This window comes from Esox lucius, chromosome 17, assembly GCF_011004845.1.
Source record: "Esox lucius isolate fEsoLuc1 chromosome 17, fEsoLuc1.pri, whole genome shotgun sequence".
NCBI lineage: Eukaryota > Metazoa > Chordata > Actinopteri > Esociformes > Esocidae > Esox > Esox lucius.
Genome location: NC_047585.1, coordinates 29312858 through 29335048, shown reverse-complemented (window position 1 = coordinate 29335048; position 22191 = coordinate 29312858). Strand labels below are relative to the sequence as shown.

The 22191-nt window shown below is 41.1% G+C and overlaps 1 protein-coding gene across 3 annotated transcripts in view; it reads left to right on the top strand.

Moving 5' to 3' along the window:
* The window catches only part of srgap3 (SLIT-ROBO Rho GTPase activating protein 3), a 102712-nt gene that overhangs the window by 34555 nt on the left and 45966 nt on the right, over positions 1-22191 (top strand). For all 3 annotated transcript variants that reach the window (XM_020055785.2, XM_020055784.2, XM_020055786.2), the window contains exons 2-3: positions 578-773; positions 16368-16530. In XM_020055785.2, the coding sequence (XP_019911344.1) occupies positions 578-773; positions 16368-16530 (359 nt within the window). The remainder of the gene's footprint in view (positions 1-577; positions 774-16367; positions 16531-22191) is intronic.

Below are 22191 nucleotides of genomic sequence, written 5' to 3'. Positions count from 1 at the left end.
TGTCGAAACGTTGGTCTTATTAAAAAATTATATGCATTTGAGTTTAGAGTGTGCAGCTTTTTCATTCATTTTGTTTCCATTCCGTACCCTTTAGCCAGCACCTCGTCAACTAAGGTGTGCGGTTCTTCTACTTTTAATAAGACTTCACTGCCCTCAATTATCTATTTCGAATTTAGAGATGAATCTTTGGTACAATAATCTTTGGTTTCATCCTACTTCCTTATTAGGCAGTGTAATAATAAGCAGAATGGCTTGGTGGAATGTGCTTCATAGACACAGATCCTCATCTTCAACTCTACCAAGGATACAAATAAATACATCTGCCACAGACATCCGCAGAATGGTTTTGGGTAGATACGTGAAGTCTCTTCTCAGGTAGTCTTTGTTACTTTCCACATGCTTTGACAATGTATGCATATGTCAGCAATGCCATTAAAATCCTTTAAACTGTGAAGGTAATCTATATGTTCTATCAGTTTTCAGGTAGCTGCATTAATCCAGCCAATTCCCCTGACCTGTTTCACAAGATTAACTTGTTATGATGACTGATGCCAAAGTCCTATGTTTTGATTCACAGAAATCCGTAACCAGTTGGTGGAGCAGTTCAAATGCCTGGAACAGCAGTCTGAGTCTCGTATCCAGCTGCTGCAGGACCTGCAGGAGTTCTTCCGTCGCAAGGCTGAGATCCAGCTGGAGTACTCCCGCAGCCTGGAGAAACTGGCAGAGCGATTCTCCAACAAGATTCGTAGCTCCAGAGAACACCACCAGTTCAAGTGAGTCCAGCACACTGAGACCACCTAGCTTCAAACTTAGCCAGACATTACACTGTATTCATCCTTTTTTTTGCGTGTGCTGACCGTGTATTAATGTGTCTGTTTGCTCTGTACACGCGTGTACTCTGTGTGTGCAGTTTCTTTCTGATTGTCATAGTGCGTGACATTTTTGAGCACAGATACGGGCACCTCCATTCTTGCTTTTCTTCTGCACAGATCTGATATGTCCCCACCATGTCTCTTCCTAACCGTAATCTGTCCAAATATAGCTCTGCTGCATTTCACTTTCACTCTTATGTAAATGTCCTTTTCATTTGGAAGAGATAATGATTTTGCCTTTTTACTGTGTAAATCTCAAACCATCCAAAGGCAACATAAGTAATCTTCTCATTCTGGATGAAATCCTATTTTAATAGGCATCTTTGATATATGAGCACTTCAGTGCAAAAACTTCTTGTTAAAACTCATGTTCCTGTGGCTGTGGGCTGAAGTACTATTATCATCCTTTAGGGTTCAGGCATATCATCCTTTAGGGTTCAGGCATATCATCCTCTAGGGTTCAGGCATATCATCCTCTAGGGTTCAGGCATATCATCCTCTATGGTTCAGGCATATCATCCTCTAGGGTTCAGGCATATCATCCATTAGGGTTCAGGCTTATCATCCTTTAGGGTTCAGGCATGGCTGGAGCCTTGAGACTGCCCTGTTTTGTATCACATCAAAAGAACACTGGTTATTCTCTTCCATAGATGCTGCCAGTGAGTGTTTATGCTGCAGCGTACAGTTAGTTCAACTACCTTGTAACTTGTTGGTAGTTGACTTCAGTGGTTACTTTTTGCCATGTGGTGGTATAACTAATCAAACTGAAAGAAAATAAATTGTTTAAAACAGGCAACCATTTCCTGCATTTTCCACTGCCTAATTTCCCCACAAAACCCTCCCTCATTTCAGAGGCTAGAGTTTTAGTGTAGCTTAACTTCTTCCAGTGTGAATGAATTATTAGCTTGGTGAACTATATATTCAGAGTAGCGTTCCCAGCGCTGAGTAGTGATGAGGCATTGCATGTCAGTGGAGGCAGTAGAGGGAAGAAATAGTATTTCAAAGGGCTTTGTGTCGTCCAGTGAGTTCAGACCCTGTGGAATTCTAATGGGATTTGACTCAGTAATTGAGAGCAGCTGTTGTAGAGGAGGCAGCCTGCACCAGGGTCCCCAAGGCCACACCGACACTAGACAGGCCTGTTCTGCTGCAGACGCTTAACCAGCACTCTTACACTTACAGCATATCACTTCTAGTAGAGCAATCCCAAAAGTTCCTGAAGAGCAGGCACCAGTCACTCGCTTCTCATTAGACCGGAACACCCTCCGTCACCTCACTGCTTACTCCAAGTCGCAACCACTGTACTCACTCATAATGAATAGCCTTCTAGAAGTCTGTAGCTGCGTAGTCTTTGGCTGTGTTTGGCCATACATGCAGACACACAAGCACACACACAATGTGTTAATAACAAAGTTACACACACAGGCCTTTATCAATCCGCATTTTTGTCCGTACTTGTGTTCTTGTGAACCCGTTTGACCTCATCTTTCATGGCCCAAGTACGGTTCCAATCCACGGAACGCAAGTTACCAAGAATGCCTAAAATGCCCGGATTTGTACTTGATCCGCCCCTTTTATCGAGGATGCATGGGTTGGTGACTTGTTCAGTGAGAACGCATCTGATATCCCAGAATTCATTTCAAGATGTCAGAAGAGCAGGAAAAGCATAAGGTATTGCACAATAGCCAAGTACACATGCATCTCAATCTAGGTAGGTGCGTTCTCTGTCCTCGCGTTCTTGCAAGACCATACTCTCAAGGACGCTTGGCAAGAACGTTCTTCTGAAGGACACAAGTACATTCTTAGCGTACTTGATAAACGGCCACAGATCATTAATAGGGCCATTTTGGCTTTCTCTGGACACCGCTACCTCAACAAAACGCAACCATAAAAACATTCAGCCAATAAACATTGGCAGTGGCCTTGTTAAAGAACCTCTCTTTACTATATAACCATACTTAATAGTTACTCTTTTTCCCTCAAATTTGAATGCACTCATGTGACCTGTCTTTCACCATGGTCTCACATTAAGCCCCAACTCTATTTTGTTTAGTTGTAACTGGTAAATGTATGTCATATACTGCTTACTTTGCAATATGAATAGTATTTAGATTTCCTTACAAAACAGGTAAAAAATATATGATTATGTTTGTCCTATTTAATACAGAGAAATTGTTTGTCATGCAATCAGTCACAGATCCTTTTTTACCTTCACAAATGACACGAAAAGTTCATATTTTTTTAGTAATTTTTTTCTCTGGTTTTATATGGAATCAGTCTTGAAAAGCACAACCAGTACTGTGAATCTCCCCTGCCTCTGCTCTGTGCTGGAAAGCACTATGGGAAATGAAAACAGCACAGTAGAAGACTGGTCAGCCTTGCCAAAGCAGATGTCCATATTGAGATGCTATTTAAATGCCCTGATCTTATTGGTTTTATCCTGTACAAACCCAGTTTCATGCCAGTGGTCACAGATGCTATGCTATCACTGATGCTATGCTATCACTGAAGCTATGCTCAATGCTGGAGTTTCACTGCTTTTCTGTATTGTCTGCTTTGTCTGTTCTTGGCTTGTCTAGCAGCACCTTTGTTGTCTCTTTTAGACAAATTAAAATATCTGTGTACCATCCAAACATCCCCCTCTGAGTGGCTCACATGGAGAGAAATGCATCAGTATGCAAGAAATCCCTACAGATCAGCTTTTTCAACATGCCAGACTCTCTGCCTGACATTTGGGCTGGTGTGGGATTGGCGATGGCTAGCCTATAATGGGGTCTAGGCTCGGTTGGACTACTGTGGGCAAGCCTGTGTTGGATATACAGCGATCAGCCATAACATTATGACCACCTGCCTAAAATTGAGTAGGTCCCCCTTTTGAGGCATGGTCTCCACTAAACCTCTGAAGGTGTGCTGTGGTATCTGGCACCAAGAAGTTAGCAGCACATTATTTAATTTCTGCAAGTTGTGAGGTGGGGCCTCCATGGATCGGACCAGTTTGTTCAGCACATCCCACAGATGCTCGATTGGATTGAGATCTGGGGAATTTGGAGGCCAAGTCAACACCTTGAACTCGTTATTTGCTTTCCTTAACCATTTTTGCTTTGTGGCAGGGCGCATTATTCTGCTGAAAGAGGCCAATGCCATCAGGGAATACTGTCATGAAAGGGTGCACCTGGTCTGCAAAAGTACTTAGGTAGGAGGTATGTTTCAAACATCCACATGAATGACAGGACCCATGGTTTCCCAGCAGAACATTGCCTAAAGCATCACACTGCCTCCACTGGCTTGCCTCCTTCCCATAGTGCGTCCTGTTGCCATGTGTTCTCCAGATACGCGATGCGCACACACACCCGGCCATCCACGTGATGTAAAAGAAAACGTGATTCATCAGTCCAGGCAACCTTCTTCCATTGCTCCGTGGTTCAGTTCTGATGCTCATGTGCCCATTGTAGGCACCTTCGGCAGTGTACAGGGGTCAGCATGGGCACCCTGACTGGTCTGCAGCTATGCAGCCCCAGACGTAACAAACTGCGATGCATTGTGCGTTCTGACACCTTTCTATAAGTACCAGCATGAACATTCTCAACAATTTGAGCTACAGTAGCTCGTCTGTAGGATCGCACCACATGGGCCAGCTTTCGCTACCCACGAGCCTTGGCTGCCCATGACCCTGTCGCCAGTTAAACGCTTTTCCTTCCTTGGACCACTTTTCATAGGTACTGACCACTGCAGACCGGGTACACCCCACAAGGGCTGTAGTTTTGGAGATGCTCTGACCCAGTCATCTAGCCTTTACAGTTTGGCCCATGTCAAAGTCGCTCAGATCCTTACACTTGCCCATTTTTCCTGCTTCTAACAGATCAACTTTGAGGACAGAATGTTGACTTACTGCCTAATATATCCCATCCACTGACCGGTGCCATGATAACGAGATTTCAGTGTTATTCACTTCACCTGTCAGTGGTCATAATGTTATGGCTGATCGATGTATAACCTAACTGTGAGGCCTTAGGCATTTCGTATTGCTCACTGAATGGTCTTTAGTGTCTGAGACATACAAAAGGATATGAATGACGATTTTTGGGAGTTTATCTTTAAACAGGAATTTCAATCACACCTCACTAAATTCCATTGGCTGTATATAGTCTAAAGCAACGCAGGAATTTAACATTATCAATCGTAAGCAAGCCAATAGAATGCAGCTCTTATAAAAGGAATCAGAACCTGTCGGCATTAATGTTTGTGTTTGTGGTTGTGTACTTCATGTGGCTGTCTGTGTGTGTGTGTGTGTGTGTGTGAGTGTGAGAGCAATGTGTTTGGTGATGTCTGTGTAGGTGTATATCTGAGCATGCCTGTGTATGTGAGTATAAGGAGTCATTAATTATTGCCCTGCTATCACGTTGAGCCAGACGTCTCCATGGTCCATCTGTTTGACTACTATCATTCTGACCTCCTTATTTGTCTTAACCCAAGTTTGATTTGGCATGTCTGTCCTGCTCCCGGCCCAGCTGCAAAACAATACATATAGCAATCATCTTGTGGAGAATAAACTAAGACAAACCATTCTGCAATTCTTTATATATACATTCTGCTGTGTGTGTGTAGATATCTATATCTACATATATATATATATATATATATATATATATGTGTGTGTGTATGTATGTATGTATGTATGTATGTATGTATGTATGTATGTATGTATGTATGTGTATGTATGTATGTATGTATGTATGTATGTGTATGTATGTATGTATGTATGTATGTGTATGTATGTATGTATATATATGTATGTATATATGTGTATATATATATATGTGTATATATATGTATATATATGTATGTATATATATATATATATATAATATATATATATAGATTTCCATTGATATTGAATCTGATATAAAAAAAATTATAGTTTTATAGTTCATAAACCTTTTCTGTCATTTGCAAAAATCATGCTGATATGGATGTTATTTCATTAATGGATTTCAGATAAGTCAATCAGCAGGAAGCCATATTAAGCTGTTAGTCTCCATCATCTGAAGGGCTGATAACTGATGAGCAGTGTTCAGGGCCATGTGCCAGTGATTCCTTCATTATTATTCAACAGCTTCTGAATATGCGAGAGCATCACCATCCCACTGACTACCAGCAGACTGCTATGTGTTATGCATGGGGTTGCTTGTTTGGTACAGTAGCCTGCGGCGCAGAGGCAGTTCAAGGCCTGCCAATCTTCATCCCCCCAATGGCTTCCAGTGAATATTCTAGGCTGCAGTATAACACATTCACATTAGATTTAACCAATGTATGTCTAAACTAAGGACGTTAGTAAGAACCATACATCTTCTGTTCTGGGAGCCATCCAGTCCTACCGCGTGCAAAGCTACTCATCTGAACATCTGAACATCTGAATGTACACTGCACAAAAAAATGAAGGGAACCCTTAAATCACACATCGGGTCTCCATGAGTGAAATTTATTTAAGATCAAAATCTTTACTGTCCATTGTGTAATTTGTTGAGAACAAAATGCATAACAACGGTCAATGGAAACCAAAAGCCACCAACCGATTGAGGGCTGGATTCAAACTCACACAGAAAATCTAAGTAAACTGTTGAAATCACAGGCTGTTCCAACTTGCATGAATTTCATCACGACAAATCATCATGTGACTCAGTAGTGTGTAAGGCCCTCACGTGCCTGTATGCACTCCTGACAACTTCTGGGCATGCTCCTGATGAGACAGCAGATGGTGTCCTGGAGGATCTCCTCCCAGACCTGGATCAGGGCATCAGTGAGCTTCTGGCGCAACTTGGCGGTGGGCAAAAGTAAGGATCTGAGCAATTTTGATCCCGGTCTGCAGTGGTCAGTTCCTATCAAAAGTGGTCCAAGGAAGGGAAATTACTTGGTCATGGGCGGCCAATGCTCGTTGATGCACGTGGGTAGAGAAGGCTGGCCCAGGTGGTGCGATCCTACAGACGAGCTACTGTAGCTAAAATTGCTGAAAAAGTTAATGCTGGTACTGATAGAAAGGTGTCAGAACACAAAGTGCATTGCAGTTTGTTGCGTATGGGGCTTCTTAGCTGTAGACCGGTCAGGGTGCCCATGCTGACCACTGTCAACTGCCGAAAGCGCCTACAATGAGCACGTGAGCATCAGAACTGGACCTAAGAGCAATGGAAGAAGGTGGCCTGGTCTGATGAATCACGTTTTATTTTACATCACGTGGATGGCCGGGTGTGTGTGCGTCGCTGCCGTTCATGTGGATGTTACTTTGACAGTTAACACGTACCTGAGCATTGTTGCAGACCATGTGCACCCTTTCATGGCAACAGTATTCCCTGATGGCATTTCCCTAAAAGTTACATTAAAATAGTACTTAACTTGAAGTCCAACACGCTGAGAACCTCTGCTGCAGTACCCCTATCAAAAGGCATGTTAACCTTTTTCTAACTCGAACTTGAAAATCATGTGATTGGTTGCTTAATTACTAAAATGTACATGTAAACTTCAGATTTGGGATATAAGCTCTGTCCTCATCAACCATTCCCATTATTTCTGACTACAGAAAAAGATTAATGATAAACTGCAAGAGATAGTCATACTTCTCTCTCTCTATGTCCCATGTCCCCATAAGAATAGAAAGATGTGTGTGTTTCAGGCCTCTACCCCAGTGATCACCAACACCACACAGCTCTGGTTTGGCTGCAGCTCCATACTATGAAATGTTGACACTGCTTTCATTTACCAAGAAATTGGTTTCAGGATAGTCGTCACAGATCTAATCCCTGCTTGAATGCAATGAAAAATGCATTTGAGCTGCTCACTTTTCTCCCTTTATTTCGATATGGTGTTTGACTGAGTCTTTCCTTTACTCGCTGTTCCAGAGATAAGCAGGAGGCAGGCTGTGGATTAAAGAACACAGCTCTGGTCTGTGTTCCAAGTGGAACCATATCCCTTGATAGTGATTATTTTTTACCTGGGTCCTGGTGAACACTCATTCATTATACAGGGAGTAGGGGCTAATTGGGAAGCAGATCTGGTGTGATTAAAGCTCCACACTTTGTTGTGGAATTACTCAAAAAGGTCCTGTGAAGTGATTGAGAAGAGTTTCATTGCATCATTGACTAAACAGTGAGCATTCTTCTAAACATCACTTATACTTGTTAAGGTTGTAGACTAAATTATAGAGACAGGGTGTCAGCTGTCCATCCATGAATGAATTGATTAGCCAGGCGTCTTCATATTCTACAGACACTTGCATGCATGCTGTCACTCACTCACGCATTCACACACACACCTTCAGTCAGTTTACTTGAGGGAGCTGGATGGCGAAAGACATGGGGCTGTGTCCTGTTAGAAGAGCCCCAGATGCTGTGTTAAGACTGACCCCCAACCCCCCACCCGTCCACCGCGGAGCCAGGCAGCTCATCTTCCGCCCCCGTCAACGCTAATGATACCCGACTCCATAATGACCGGGAGGACGGACGGAAGAAACCCTGGGAAAACAGACCCCTTTGAAACAGTGTATTACCCCGGCAGACAGGAAGAGCCAGGATGCTGAGCTGTCTGGAGCAGAGCTGGAGACCCAGGGAGGACTTCCACAGTGTCAAGTCCTAGGTGGGGTCACATTGTGTGTCTGACCAGGAGGCCGAGCATGAGTGGTGCTAGAGATGTGACCCGGTGCTCCAGGACCATAAAACTGAGGCCAGAGGCGAGATCTACCCACCGGGTGAAAATAATCTGCTCCAGTCTCCCTCCCTTCTCTCTCCCCCTCTCTCTCCCCCTCTCCCAGCCACACAACTACATAGGACTAATTGCTTGCCTTCTGCTCCCAATTTCTGTGAAATGAGGACAGCAGCTGGGTAGAAGAGCTTGTGTTCTTTTGTGTCTTTCCTCAGGAAAGGGGTTTAACCCACGGCCCAGAGAAACAGTGCCCGGACAGATTCTTAGATGTTTGTCTTTTTACAGGCCCTGCTTATAGTTATGGACTTGTGGGTGGGTTTGTGCAGCGTTGGCACTTTTAAAGTTACATTGAACTTCACAATGAATGGGCAGTCACTGTTATGTATGTTTTTCAAACCTAGCACCCTGCATTCCACTGCTTGCCTTCCTCTGAAGCTAAACAGTTTAGTTCCTGGTCAGCTCCTAGATGTCAGACCAGATGCTGCTGGAAGTGCTGTTAAAGGGTGTAGAATCTGTGTAATTATGTAGTATTCGAAAAGTGTTAATGTATGCTTGTTATGTTAAGATGACAACAGAACATCCGTTTATCCGTACACATTCAGTCACATTCAGTCAAAGCGTGACAGTAATTGGCCAATGGGCTTACAGTACTGTGTTGTGTATTCTGGATCACGGGGGCTATAAAGTAGAGGACGACCAGAAATGTCTTTGAGATTGAGTTTGTAAGACCGTATTTATAAGATTGAGTCTGTAACATCCTGAACAATAGACTATCAAATGCTACAATGAATAAATAATTGAATTTCTCCCCCCCCTGACAAAATAGTACGCGACCATTATTTCACCACTATATGAACGGCTGATATCTAACAAGGGTCAGTAGGGGCCAGTACACTTCACGCTGGTTGAAAGATCAAATCCTAATATCCCAGTGAAGCAACAGGCAGAATGTCCTGTGTAGGCCGTAGTTTTGGATAGAACAATCATCCCTGGCTTCTGTTTGGCTCATTGGTCCTTTCTTGTAAGGCACTACAGGTGCTATATGAATAGAAATACTACTGTGTTCGTTGCTTTGAACTATACAGTCAACTAAATGGCCAATATTGTAATGATAAATGTAGTTGCTGTAGGGAAAAATAATAAAGCTGAATTTGTGGACTGTGATGCTGCTATGCTGCTTTTATGTTAAACCTGTCTTTGTGCTACCCCCCCCCCCACACACACCCACCTCCAACGTTTGTGTACACATTTTCTTGAACTATGGCTCTTACTGTTTGGGTTCTGCTTCCTTTTAGTCCGTTTTAAATTATATAGAATATTAAATATCTCACTGTGTAATGTCTTTTTTTTTCATTAGCAACACTTGGTACACACTGGTATTGTGATAGATCTTACAGAGCCATTTTCTAATGAATGGTTCAACAAATGTATGTGGTGTTCTCTGTCTGATCCTTAGTGTTGTTAAACATAGTTTCTTTATTATGTTGGATCTCCCTCCCTCCAACACAAAGCTAGTCCCGGCTGCTATTGCATTAAACAGCTGAGTTTATTTGAATAATCAGGGGAAACAGTTTTCAGGCTAATTAATATTTTATCAGACATTACCAGTGGTTTGGAGATTCACAGCATTTCTGCTGAGCCAAACAGAGTGGTAGAGCAGTACTACAGGCTGGGAGCCCTTTTAGGAGAGCCTTGTTGTTTTGATGGCTAGGGAGTGAGGGAACCCAGGAAGTGTGTGTTATCTGTACCCCTAGATATTCTTGCACACAGAGATCATCAAAATATTTAAAGATTGAATGATTTTTGGGCTAAAAGGATGTATTTAAAATGTTTGTGTGAGTCTGGTCTTGCTTAAGGAGGTGATAAAGCGTCTCCGGCTACTCTAAGGCCACTCATCCACACACCAATTACTCAGAGAGAAAGTACGCCTCTCACTGCCAGATAGGTCACTCAACCAGAACTGTTACAGAATGAGGGCTGTGCCGAGACAGGAAGGGAAAGAGAAAATGCTTCATCCCATTGAGCTTCTGTTGTGATTAGTGTTATTCAGGGCTCTAGCGTTTCCTCTGTCTTGCTTTCTGTGTGGGTTAATCACTGCCAAAGGCATAAAGCCGAAACTTTAGTTTTTTATCATTTCTTTTTTTGTGCACTTTGCACTTTTTTGTTTAATTTTCAGCATGGATTAAAATATTATTTGCTATATCTCAGCCTTCTTGGATTTTTTTCCTTTTCAATGTTATGAGTGCAAGTATTTTGGTTATTTTTCATTAATCACTGCCAAAACCACAGAAAGCTTAAATGAATCGTTACATTATTACTATATTATTATTATTAGTAGTATTATTAAGTGACCTCTTGATCATTAGACTTGCCTATACTGTAGCATGATTTGATTGAAAGGATTTTCACATCTCATTCAATAACTTTTTAAATCCATTTGGATTCCTAAACAAAGGTTTTGGCCTAATTTCTGACAGTCATCTTGTAAAAATTATTTTCTAAACCATGATCAGATGGACAATGCCCCATCCAATGTTTACCAAGCAAGCCTGCTTTGACATATGAGACCTGTCTATCTGTCTATAGTTTACCTGCAATAGCACCTTACTTGAGTCACAGTGGGGCGCCTGTGGATGACTGTTGATCCGCATGGTTGTACAGTATGTTAGCTGTGAACATGGTAGTGTTTTACTATGGGGGTGAGTTGGGGAACATGATAGACGCACTATGAAGCAGATAGATATCCGCTTGATTAGAGGTGATTACCATTGCGGATGCTCTTTGTAGAGGGGAGCCTTTGATGTTGGCGTTCATCTCTTTTCTCTGCAGCAGTTGCATTTGGAGGTTTAACCACGGCTCAGTGAAACCAACAATGCCATCTCTCTCGCTCTGCCTCAGACCAATCTCTCCTCTGTCTTCCACCCTGGAGTTTGTTGATTGATTAATGGTGAGATAGGGTTTAGACAGTGGTGGAGCTGTGTGAGTGAGCCTTAGAGCCCAAGTCTCTCCGGGTCTTTATGGTAACCATCGTTAAGAAATTAAGCCATTGATGTCCTGTCAAACTGCAGCCTTGTGAAAAGGGGAACAAATTGTGCTTGGTCTGGACCACCGCCATGACTGGAGGGGGGAGTTCTGTCCCTGAGCTCAACAGATAGCTGTGAGCTGTGGCAGTAAATCAGAATGTGCTCTTTGAATGCTAACTTGGTAAGATAAATAGTAAAAAATATATATAAGGTAAGAGAGATTTGTGATGTCTGACTCTGATGTCAGTGTAATGAATTCTATACAGTAATCCAACAATGCAGTCTTGCAGCAGCTGTGTTGTTTAATGCAAAGTAGAATCAGCATCAAAAAAGAGTCCTGTACAGGTCCATTCTTTGGCACCCAGACAGCAGTGGCTACATCTGTTCCCAGAATCACTCAACATCTGAGAAAAAAAAGTCTGATTTATCTCCTCAACCTGACTCACTCGCATAGATTTAGAGAAAAACAAATACCCTGCAAAACAATTTAATCAATTTGTTCATGCTTCCAGACGTAGCTAGCCATCATATTCTAAACTTCTCTTTGGCATTCATTGGATTTGAGTTCCTGCTTCTTTGAACTGTTTACCATCACAACAATAGATAGAGAAAGGCTTAGTTATAAGACATACACAACACTGCAATATACAGTACCATCCATTAAAAAGTGTATATCTGTCTACTAGTAAAAAAATTCTTCCACTTTTTGTAAGCTGTTCTGTGCATCTATCTACCGTATTGTTCTCATCCAAGAAAACACCCAAATCATCTCAAAACAGCACCTGTTTGCACATTGGATTATTCACTCGTGGCATTTCTCCTGTTATAGTTGCATTAGCTATCAATTTTCACGTGAGCTGAAAAGTAGGCTAGAAAAGTAAGTTAGTCTACTTGGCAACAAAACATACAGTATGTTATTCTCCCTAGAGTTGAACAGTTCCTGCTCCACTTTCTCAATGTGTGGTAGCTATTTATCCCCCTCACCTCTCATAGAAATAAACGTTGGTCTTCTATTAAACGTTTCTGAATGATAGTTCTGAACCATGACCCAATCCACGGGTTGAAATGTTTTTTGTGGCTAACCTGCAGGGAACCCTGGGCAACTGACCCGATAAAGTACTCTACCTCAGAACGCCTCATTTCTTTACTGCAACAAAAGATGTCAATGACACAAACATGTTGTATATTTCTCTGTGTGCCTGTGGTCTCTAGCCAGTGCAACCCTGGGCAATAATTACATTCACTGGGGTGGGCTATGCTCAGCTTAACGCTAGGACTGCCAAATGCCTACAGGAATTGGCGTTTGAATTTGTAATTCAAATAAAACTGCCATTTTGAAAGCTACACCCTCCTCCTTCCATGGCTTTTCCTAAATAGGCGTGTATTACATTGTTCCGTTGTCAGAATTCTAAACTCACAAATGAAAAACTATTTAGAGACTATTTACCTGTTTTCTTTTTTACCTGTTTTCCGACGTCATCGGCCAATAGCCCACAGCGCTTAACGTTGGTACCCAATGGTACCCAGGCGCTAATCACCCCTCACTTAATCCATGACATCAATGGATGAATGCAAGATACTCCCCAATGAATGATAAAGTCTTAGTTGAATTTACTTACAAATGAAATACAAGATTTCCATGACCATTCAACAATTTAATTAGGCTCATATTGAAACATAATACAAACAATATAGGCTACTTGACAACTCAACGTGTATCACACGTTAACGTTTCAGCATTGTTGTGTAGTCTTATTCATCAAATGTAAAACTAAAATGTAAATCTAAATAATTATTCACAAAAAACGAAATACCAGACATTCTTTAGCAATCACCAATTCAACAAAATGATTACAACGTTACTGTTTTTATTAGGAGAGAAAAACAAAATCACAAAGTTGCATGTTTTTATTTTGGCCCTAGCATCCACACACCTGATTCAAATGTTGCTCTACCACTTACACACTTGATTTACATAATCAACCAATCATCAACTCTTTAGTTTGAATCAGGTGTGTGAGTGCTAGGGCAAAAACCAAAACATTCATCCCTCTGGGTCCCCAGTACCAGGATTGGGTCCTGCAGCATTTTATCAGATAATACAGACAATTATTCACAAAATGAAATACCAATGATCACCTATTATCTATTCAGCAAACATGTTACAGGTTATTGTTTTTCATCAATACAATAGACAAATAACTTTTTTGTATTATCATGTAGGCTACTGTAAATCATTCTTTGAACGCCTCAACAGCTCACACCTGGCAAGAAGTCAGACACAGTGTCAAGTCGGCAAGTGCAAACGGAACAAGACCAATGAGAACTGTGTGCAGTGCAACCGTTTTGTTTGCCTGTCTTGCTCATAAAAAACCCTGAAACTGTGTGCTGACTGTGGGGCAGAAGTTTGAAGTTCGAGCGAGATGAATAAATGCATAGATTTTTGTAACCCGCATCACCCAAAGCAATTGACAGATGACTTTTCTATATTTTATGAAATAGTACATTTTGTTGTTCATGTTGGCTACTATAAATCATACTTTGATCATCCTTTTACTCAGCTAATCGAAATTACAATTACAATTACAATTACAAATTAATTGAATAATACAATAATGCAATGTTTTTACCTGAAGAGAAGGCAGTGAAGGGCAGTTATAGGCTGTAGAAATGAGGATCTGGTGTGCGTAATGATGGGAAGCCTGAGGTGAGGAGGAAAAGGTGTGCGTAATAGTGGAGAGGTTGCTGTGTTCCGTGAATGTGGAGCTAGCAGCCAAAGGCTGGCGTGAAGGCTGGAGGCACCATGACAGTGTAGGCTACTGTAAATCACCCTTTGCTTTATTTATTTATCAAATGTTAAATGTTTATCAAGCAAACATGCTTTAGGCCTATGTACTGCTATTCATACAGCTATCCTTTGACTGTTGCAAACTGGTCAATAATGTCTGTTATTTTACCTTGTACATCATCAAATCTACAGTTGTGCTCATAAGTTTGCATACCCTGGCAGAAGTTGTGAAATACTGGCATTGATTTTGAAAATATTACTGATCATGCAATGCAATATTACTGATCATTTCATTTAAGGATAGTGATCATATTTCAGCAATTTATTGCCTCATAGGTGTTTGGCTCCTTTTTAAATCATTATGATAACAGAAATCACCCAAATAGCCCTGACCAAAGTTTACATACCCTTCAATTTTTGGACTTGTTACAGACACACAAGTTGACACACACAGGTGAAAATGGCAATTAAAGGTGAATTTCCCACACCTGTGGCTTTTAAATTGCAATTAGTGTCTGTATATAAATAGTCAATGAGTTTGTTAGCTCTCACATGGATGGACTGAGGGGGCTAGATACTGAGCCATGGGGAGCAGAAAAGAACTGTCAAAAGACCTGCGTAACAAGGTAATGGAACTTAATAAAGAAGGAAATATAGATGTTTTTAACCTGGATTTAAAAATGGATACGTTTGGGGCACGTCTAAGATCTTCTGGTAGTTTATTCCAGTTGTGTACAGCATTACTGCTAAACGCAGCTTCTCCATGTTTAGAAATGGTACATACAGTGGATATAAAAAGTCTACACAACCCTGTTAAAATGCCTGGTTTTTGTGATTTAAAAGAATGATACAAAGATAAATCATATCTGAACTTTTTCCACTTTTAATGTGACCTATAATGTGAACTATTCAACTGAGAAACAAACAAATCTTCGAGGGGGGAAAATGAAAAATAAAAACCTTACAATAACCTGGTTGCTTGAGTGTGCACACCCTCTTATAACTGGGGATGTGGCTGCGTTTGGAATTAACTAATAACATTCAAACTCATGTTAAATAGAAGTCATTACACACCTGCCATCATTTAAAGTGATTCTGATTAATCACAAATAAAGTTCAGCTGTGATCAGTTGCTAAAAACCTGCAATATTTAATAAATTCTCCTGTTTTGTGTTATAATATACCACAAAGGCAGTGGAGAAAAGAGAGAAAACCAGACAATTGTCTGAGGAGACACACATTTCCAGAAACAACCATACATTATGTCATCAAGTAGTTTAAGGCATTCTCTTACGTCTTCTACAATTTCCTGTAGACAGATGAGGCCAAATTATAGTTTGATAAAGAATACCATCTCTTTGTTTACAGAAGAGAATGCAATCCCTTCAAAGAAAAAAAACCTTCCCCACTGTAGACATGGAGGAGGTTCAGTGGGTCTCTATCAAAGGTCATGGGTCTATACTAGCAGGACTGTCACCCAAAAAACTATTAAAAAGGCCCCCAGTAATGGTACAAGTCAAAACACCAGACTGTTCTGAAGGGGCCAGCAATGTCCAGATCTAAATCCTATTGAAATCCTGTGGAGAGATCAGAAAAAACAGTTGGGATGCACATTTCATATCTGGAAGAACTGGATAATTTTGCACAAGAATTCTGGGCCAAACAGCCAGTAAATATTATCTATGACTATAGGAAGCACTTATTTGCAATAACATGTTGTAGGTTGTCATTATTTTTGCTAATGCCATTTCTTTAAATTTTATGCTGTAAATATATTAGGTTCTGAATCCAAAACAAAGTTTTTGTAATACAGTGCAAAATCTATTGTGGAGACCTTATTTTTACAGATGGTTTAGATTTTTTTGAAGAAGGTGCAAGGGTGCCAATACTATGGCCATGACTGTATATCTCTACTGTAGCTACTAAATGTGCAATAAGGTAACAGTAACAGGTTAATGGCAATCTAATGTCACCACCTCTCTGTGCTTTTATCTTCAGGAAGGACCAGCACCTGCTTTCCAGTGTCAACTGTTGGTACTTGGTACTGAACCAGACCAGGAGGGAGAGCAGGGACCACGCCACCCTAAACGACATCTACACCAACAACGTCATCGTCCGCCTCGCCCAGATCAGTGAGGACGTCATTCGCCTCTTCAAAAAGGTCAGTCAGTCTGTTGTTTGTTTATACATCTGTCTGTCTGTCCCCTGATTCGCTCCTCTCCTTATCACCAGTGCCCATGTGGTCAGAGGCAAAGATACGAACAAACTCGTTCAGTTATCATTTGTTTGAGCACTAATGGGCAGCATGTCAATTGGCCTTTCTCTAAGATTGTAATCCTATGTAAATAACACCGGGACTAGTTGCTCTTTGGCTTAAGGTCAGAACCACAGTCAAACCAGCTTTTGAAATCAGTCGGAAAATAATAAAAAATCATCCACCCTGTTTATAGTGCATCTTCAGTGCACCAATTGGCTTTTATTTTTGAACTGTTACATTGCCAGCTGACCGATATGTGTGCACATTGCTTGGTGAGTCATTAATGAGTTCCATGTGGCCTGTGATGCAGCCGTGCAGTAGCATGGTGGAGGTAGAGCAGGGCACCCCCCTGGCCTCTAACCCCGCCCCACTTGGGCCCCTGCTGGTGTGAGCAGTGTCTGGCTCTGTGTCAGCACATAGCAGAGATGGCTGAGGTCTAACCCAAACACGAGACGCCTGTTTACACCTGGCAGGCCTTCCTGTAGGGGAGCCCAGAGTGCCAGCCTCCACTCACACTCTACCATGTGTGTTTGTGTCTGTGTTCGTGTGTGTGCTTGTGTGTGTGTGTGTACATGTGAGTGTCTGTGTGTTTCAGCAGGAATGTGAATGGGGGAAAAAGAGCAACACATGTAATAGAGAGCACCAGCCAGGACTGAAAACAGTGCCCCAAGTAACCCTTTGTCAGGCTGCTATTATGAACAGAGCCACCCGCTAGGCCTGGAGGTCACAATGGATAGCATGTAATAGAAATGTCTATTCTGTGCTTTGTAGCTGTCAAGTAAACGGATGGATCAAGCAGCCCATGAAAGAATGTCCCGGTGATGCCCAAGATTTTGGATATCCGCATAGTAGTTTATCCATACTGTACATACAGCCATTAGTTCTTCCTGACCAAGTGACCTGACCTTTGACCTGACCAGGAAAAATCCATCTAGACCTGATCTGTCCAGGGAAAACACCCAGGTATTTGTTGTAATATCTCTGTCCTCTGTGAGCTGTTCTATGTTGGAGGTTTCGTGGCTTCTGAGTCTGGTGAGAGCTACACCAGCTAGTGACCCTTGCTGGGCTCAGCCTCTGTCAATCAGTGCTGGTTGCCCAGGTTTCCTGTCTGGTATGATCATTATTGGTTTCTCTCAACCGTGGGAACATTCTCAAAGTCTCACAAGAATTTTGATAAAGACATATTTCACCCTAAATACATGTAGGGCAAATAAATGTTTTACAACTAAGCTACGAAAAAGAAGGTTTTGATAATTGGTGTCAAAGTCCAAAAAGAGATGCTTTTGCATTCTCTGTTTTTTAATTCAAACCACCTGGTCAAAAATGTAGGTTGGAATTTAGACTCTGATATTTATTTAAAGGCCAACATCCTAAATGTCACAAAATCTGTATTTTATCACTTAAGAAACATTGCCAAAGTGCCTGACAAACGTTAATTTCTCTGCCAGACAAATGCTGCAAAAAGACTTTTTTTTAAATATCAGATTTCATTATTTCATTGCTTTCCTGTCTGGTGTTTTCCCATTTTGAAATCATTACACAAACACTACGCAGAGAAGTGTTTTATAAAAGAAACATGGTGAAATGTCCAGATATTGCCCAATAGGATCTCACTAGCTTGTGATTGGCTTTGTCCACCTCCTGTTCCTGTACAGTAGTTTTTTGCCCTCAAGGCTTCACTAGCCTGCCATTGGAAATTACAGCTTGTGGGTTATCTTGGTTTAGGTAGGCTTTGGCTTTAGTTTGGTGAGTATAAGTATGCTAAGGAATGGTATTTTGGCAAGGAGGAGTGGTATATTGGAAATCTGGCTGTGCAGTGCTATATTGGCAATACTGTACATGTATGCAATGTCATAATCATGGCATACTGTCTCATATACGCCAGCTTTCAGCCAATCAGCATTCAGGATGAAAACCCAAGGAAATCCCTGCTTTATAATGCTGTTTAATGCACTCGTCTTGATCTCAGTGGGGTGCACAGATATGACAAATGGTACAAACAATGCAATCCGGCTCCATTAAGAATGTGTTACTGCACATCCAGAACAGTTTAAGGCTGGCACAGAAATGTACTAATATTCATATTCTTACTGTGTTGCATCAGTGTTGTCCACTCCCCTTCTCTGTTCCCTCAGTGCTTCTGCAGTATATTCATTCTCTGCAGTGTGTCTGACATCAGAGCCACCCATGCATACAAATGCCATTCACCAGCTGCCAGGAGGCTTTCACATATTCCACACAAAAAGAGCCTCCCACTTATCACATTCAGGCCGAGGCTCTTCCATGCCTGATGATACCAGACATATTTCCTGTCCTCCCTGTGAGTTTTTCTTCAACAAAGATATGTATGGATACCTGTCTCCCTCTGTCTGTATATTTATCTCTCTCTGTGTCTCTTTTCACTATATTTTAAAGGGCAAAACCATTGTCCAATCAAAGAAAGCTCAGAAAATTCCATGTCAGCCGGCCTCTCCGGTTGCTATGAGCCATTTCCTACGTGACTGATTTTACATTTAAATTAATCAGGCTGTTTAGGCTAGTAGGAACAGTCAAAGAATCAAATTAATGTAACATCTTCACAATGCAGAAAAGCATAAAACAGACTGGAAAACTGAGAAAGATGCTATAATGGCTTTTTATACTGAGAGAGAGCATTAAAAAGAAAATATGCCTTATTTAACAAAATAATGTGGATGCTGTTAAGTTACAAATAAGCAGAGAGAGGGTTGTGTGCTGGAATCAAGGGATATGAGCACGCAGCAACTTGACCAGCCCCTTTTCAGTATCTACTTTCTAGATGTCTCTGCATAAGGCACATTGAGTAGCCTACATAAAATATATCAGGCTACACAATGCCTAAAAATATCAGTAAGGCTAATTGCCATTTTCTTCTTACACCTCACATACCCTCAGTAATTAGGCAAGGTGAGATGTACCCTATTGGAAGTGCAATTCACCTGACACAACAATATAATTAGGTGTTCATTTTGATATACGTAGAAAGGAATTAGTGTTACTATTGACTTTTCACATGGTTTTGGGTGGATTCTTAAGCAGTTTCACATAAGTGTCTTTCGGGAGCCAAACTGAGATATATTTTTTGGCAGAATAAGACCCATGACAGATTGTTCACTGCTTTGCAAGGCCTCACTACTTTTGTATTCAAAGGCATTGAGGCATGTTGTGTGCTGCAGAAGCTCATACAGCTACCAGTAGAAAGAACAGGTCTACCTGCCCCACCGCTCAAGAAATTATTGTTATGGGCCTAACTATAAGTATACTAAATATCCTCATAGTAGCCGACTTCATACGTTGTAAAGGACCCGCTGTGTGAATACTGGATCTAATCAAAATTGTGAATGTTTTACGTCCCTGAACCAAACTTACCTGCTTCTGCAAAGCAAAGATTTTATAGTAAAAATTTATCTGTGATTATTGGCTTACCGCAGACAACCATACCCTAGGCCAGAACACGTTGCATGGAAATACATAACCGTTACAGCAACCACACCCAAAGCTTAAATAAAGTAGGCTAGACAGAGGCAGAGGGCGTGAGACCTATTGTCATAGAAATCCCATGTTGTTACTTGACGGGCATAGATAAATAACTAGTAAGCAAGATAATGCAGAAACTATTTAATTTTGAGTCTTTGTAATCAAATACTTACAGTGCCAACCTTAAAGAAAATGTGTTGATAGCTAGCTTACATTAGCTAATTTGTTAGCATGTCATTCACTAACAATAGCTTGAACGATATTCAACTTTTGGTAGCATGATAACCTGCAATGTTTGTCAGACGTCTATGGAATATATTAGTGGCCATTTCAATACCTTAACCATCAAGGTGGTGGACTGTGTGAGCCTTTTTGGGAAGATATAAAAAATAAATTGCCTGATAGAGCAACATTTGTGGATTTACTGTGACTGCTTTATTGTTTTAATGCAGCAAGTTAATATATATTCCTGTGGTTCTCAAACCTATCCTGGGGAGCCGCTGCAACTCCATGTATTAGATGTATTCCAGAGATAGCAAACTTGAATCAACTTGACTTCTTGATTCAGGTGAGTTACCAACACATCATGAGATGTCTGTGATCCTCAGCAGAGGTTTGTGAACATCAAATGTTTTCTATCCCAGAAAGGGGAAGTCTCACTGTAGGTAGACCATAATCTCACTTTCTGTGTAGAGTCAGTGCGTTTAATCCCTATCAATAAATACAGAATAATACATCAGCTTTAGCAAAGATATCATCCAAAATACTTGTCCCATATATGAAATCTGATTATACCCCCATTATTTTAAGACAACATCCAGCAAAAATGTTTGTTTGGGCAAGTTAACATTTCAGTTTTTAGTTTAAAAGCAATCAGTGAAGTGGCAATTAGTGTGCATTTGTGTGTTTGAGTATGTGTGTGTGTGTGTGTGGGGGTCTTGCGGTGCAAATTTTTTGAGATTAGTGCTGGTTCTTGGTCTGTGCTGTAGAGTCAAGATTGTAGCAATGCTGCTGGCTCTATTGATTCCACAGTATTACCCTCCATTATGATTTATGTCCACAGTGGGCCACCATCAGAGGCACAAGCATAAATCGTAAATGACATGGTACTATAAGGACCATATATCAAATTTTAGTATACATACAGTGTAGACCATTAGAGACTGGAGGCTTTGTGTGTGTGCCTGTGAATGGGTACAGTATGGAACAGTTTGGTTTGACTAGGACATTTTAATGAACAGGGAAATGTTCCATGTCCCAATTTTTTTGTTTTAGGTTCATCATGTAGAAGTTAACGGTGAATCAATGCCTGTTAAAATAGCTGTGCTGAACGTGTGTTGTGTGTGTTGTTTTGTGGAAATGGTTAACGTGGCAATGGACGTTAAGAAGAAAAATTGAAAAAGTTTGGTTTTTACATTAGTCAGAACGGTACTTCTGCGAAGTTGGTAAAGGTGTTATTTCCTTTGTGTTGCTACTGGTTTCTTCTGAAAACAATAAGCTGTGGTGTGGGGGATTCACACACCCCTGTTGACACATTCTACAGTAGCAAAAGCTCGCTCTCTGTGACACGTACCTCTGTGCTGGCAATTAGCTTCTCGCACTGAGCTACCTCAGCATCAGGTGTGTTCCCCACTCTTTACCACTAGCTAGGTTAGATGGCGTAGGTGTAAATGCTGTAGTAATTATATCCTGTGTGAAACACCAGTACAGTGGAATATTTGGCAGTACTGTAGCTTATGGGGATCTTAATGAATAAAATGAATCCTGAAACATGTTATCAGAGTTCTTTTCCATCTAAGGCTGTTCCAAAAATGAATTATCAACGACAGGTTCAAACAATTTTACTTCAAGGCTCCTTTTAAATTATAGAAAAGTCTATGTGACATGCCATCATGCCCTTTTTCAGCCTTAGTGACATGTGTTATCTACATGTATTGGAAATGGATGGTTGTGTGTCATCACATCATATAGTCTAGTAAATAGTCACACCATACTGTAAAGGCTGAAGTTGATGGGTCAATCTTTTATTGAGGGTGTCACGATGCAATGTAAATCAGAAGTTGCAGGTCA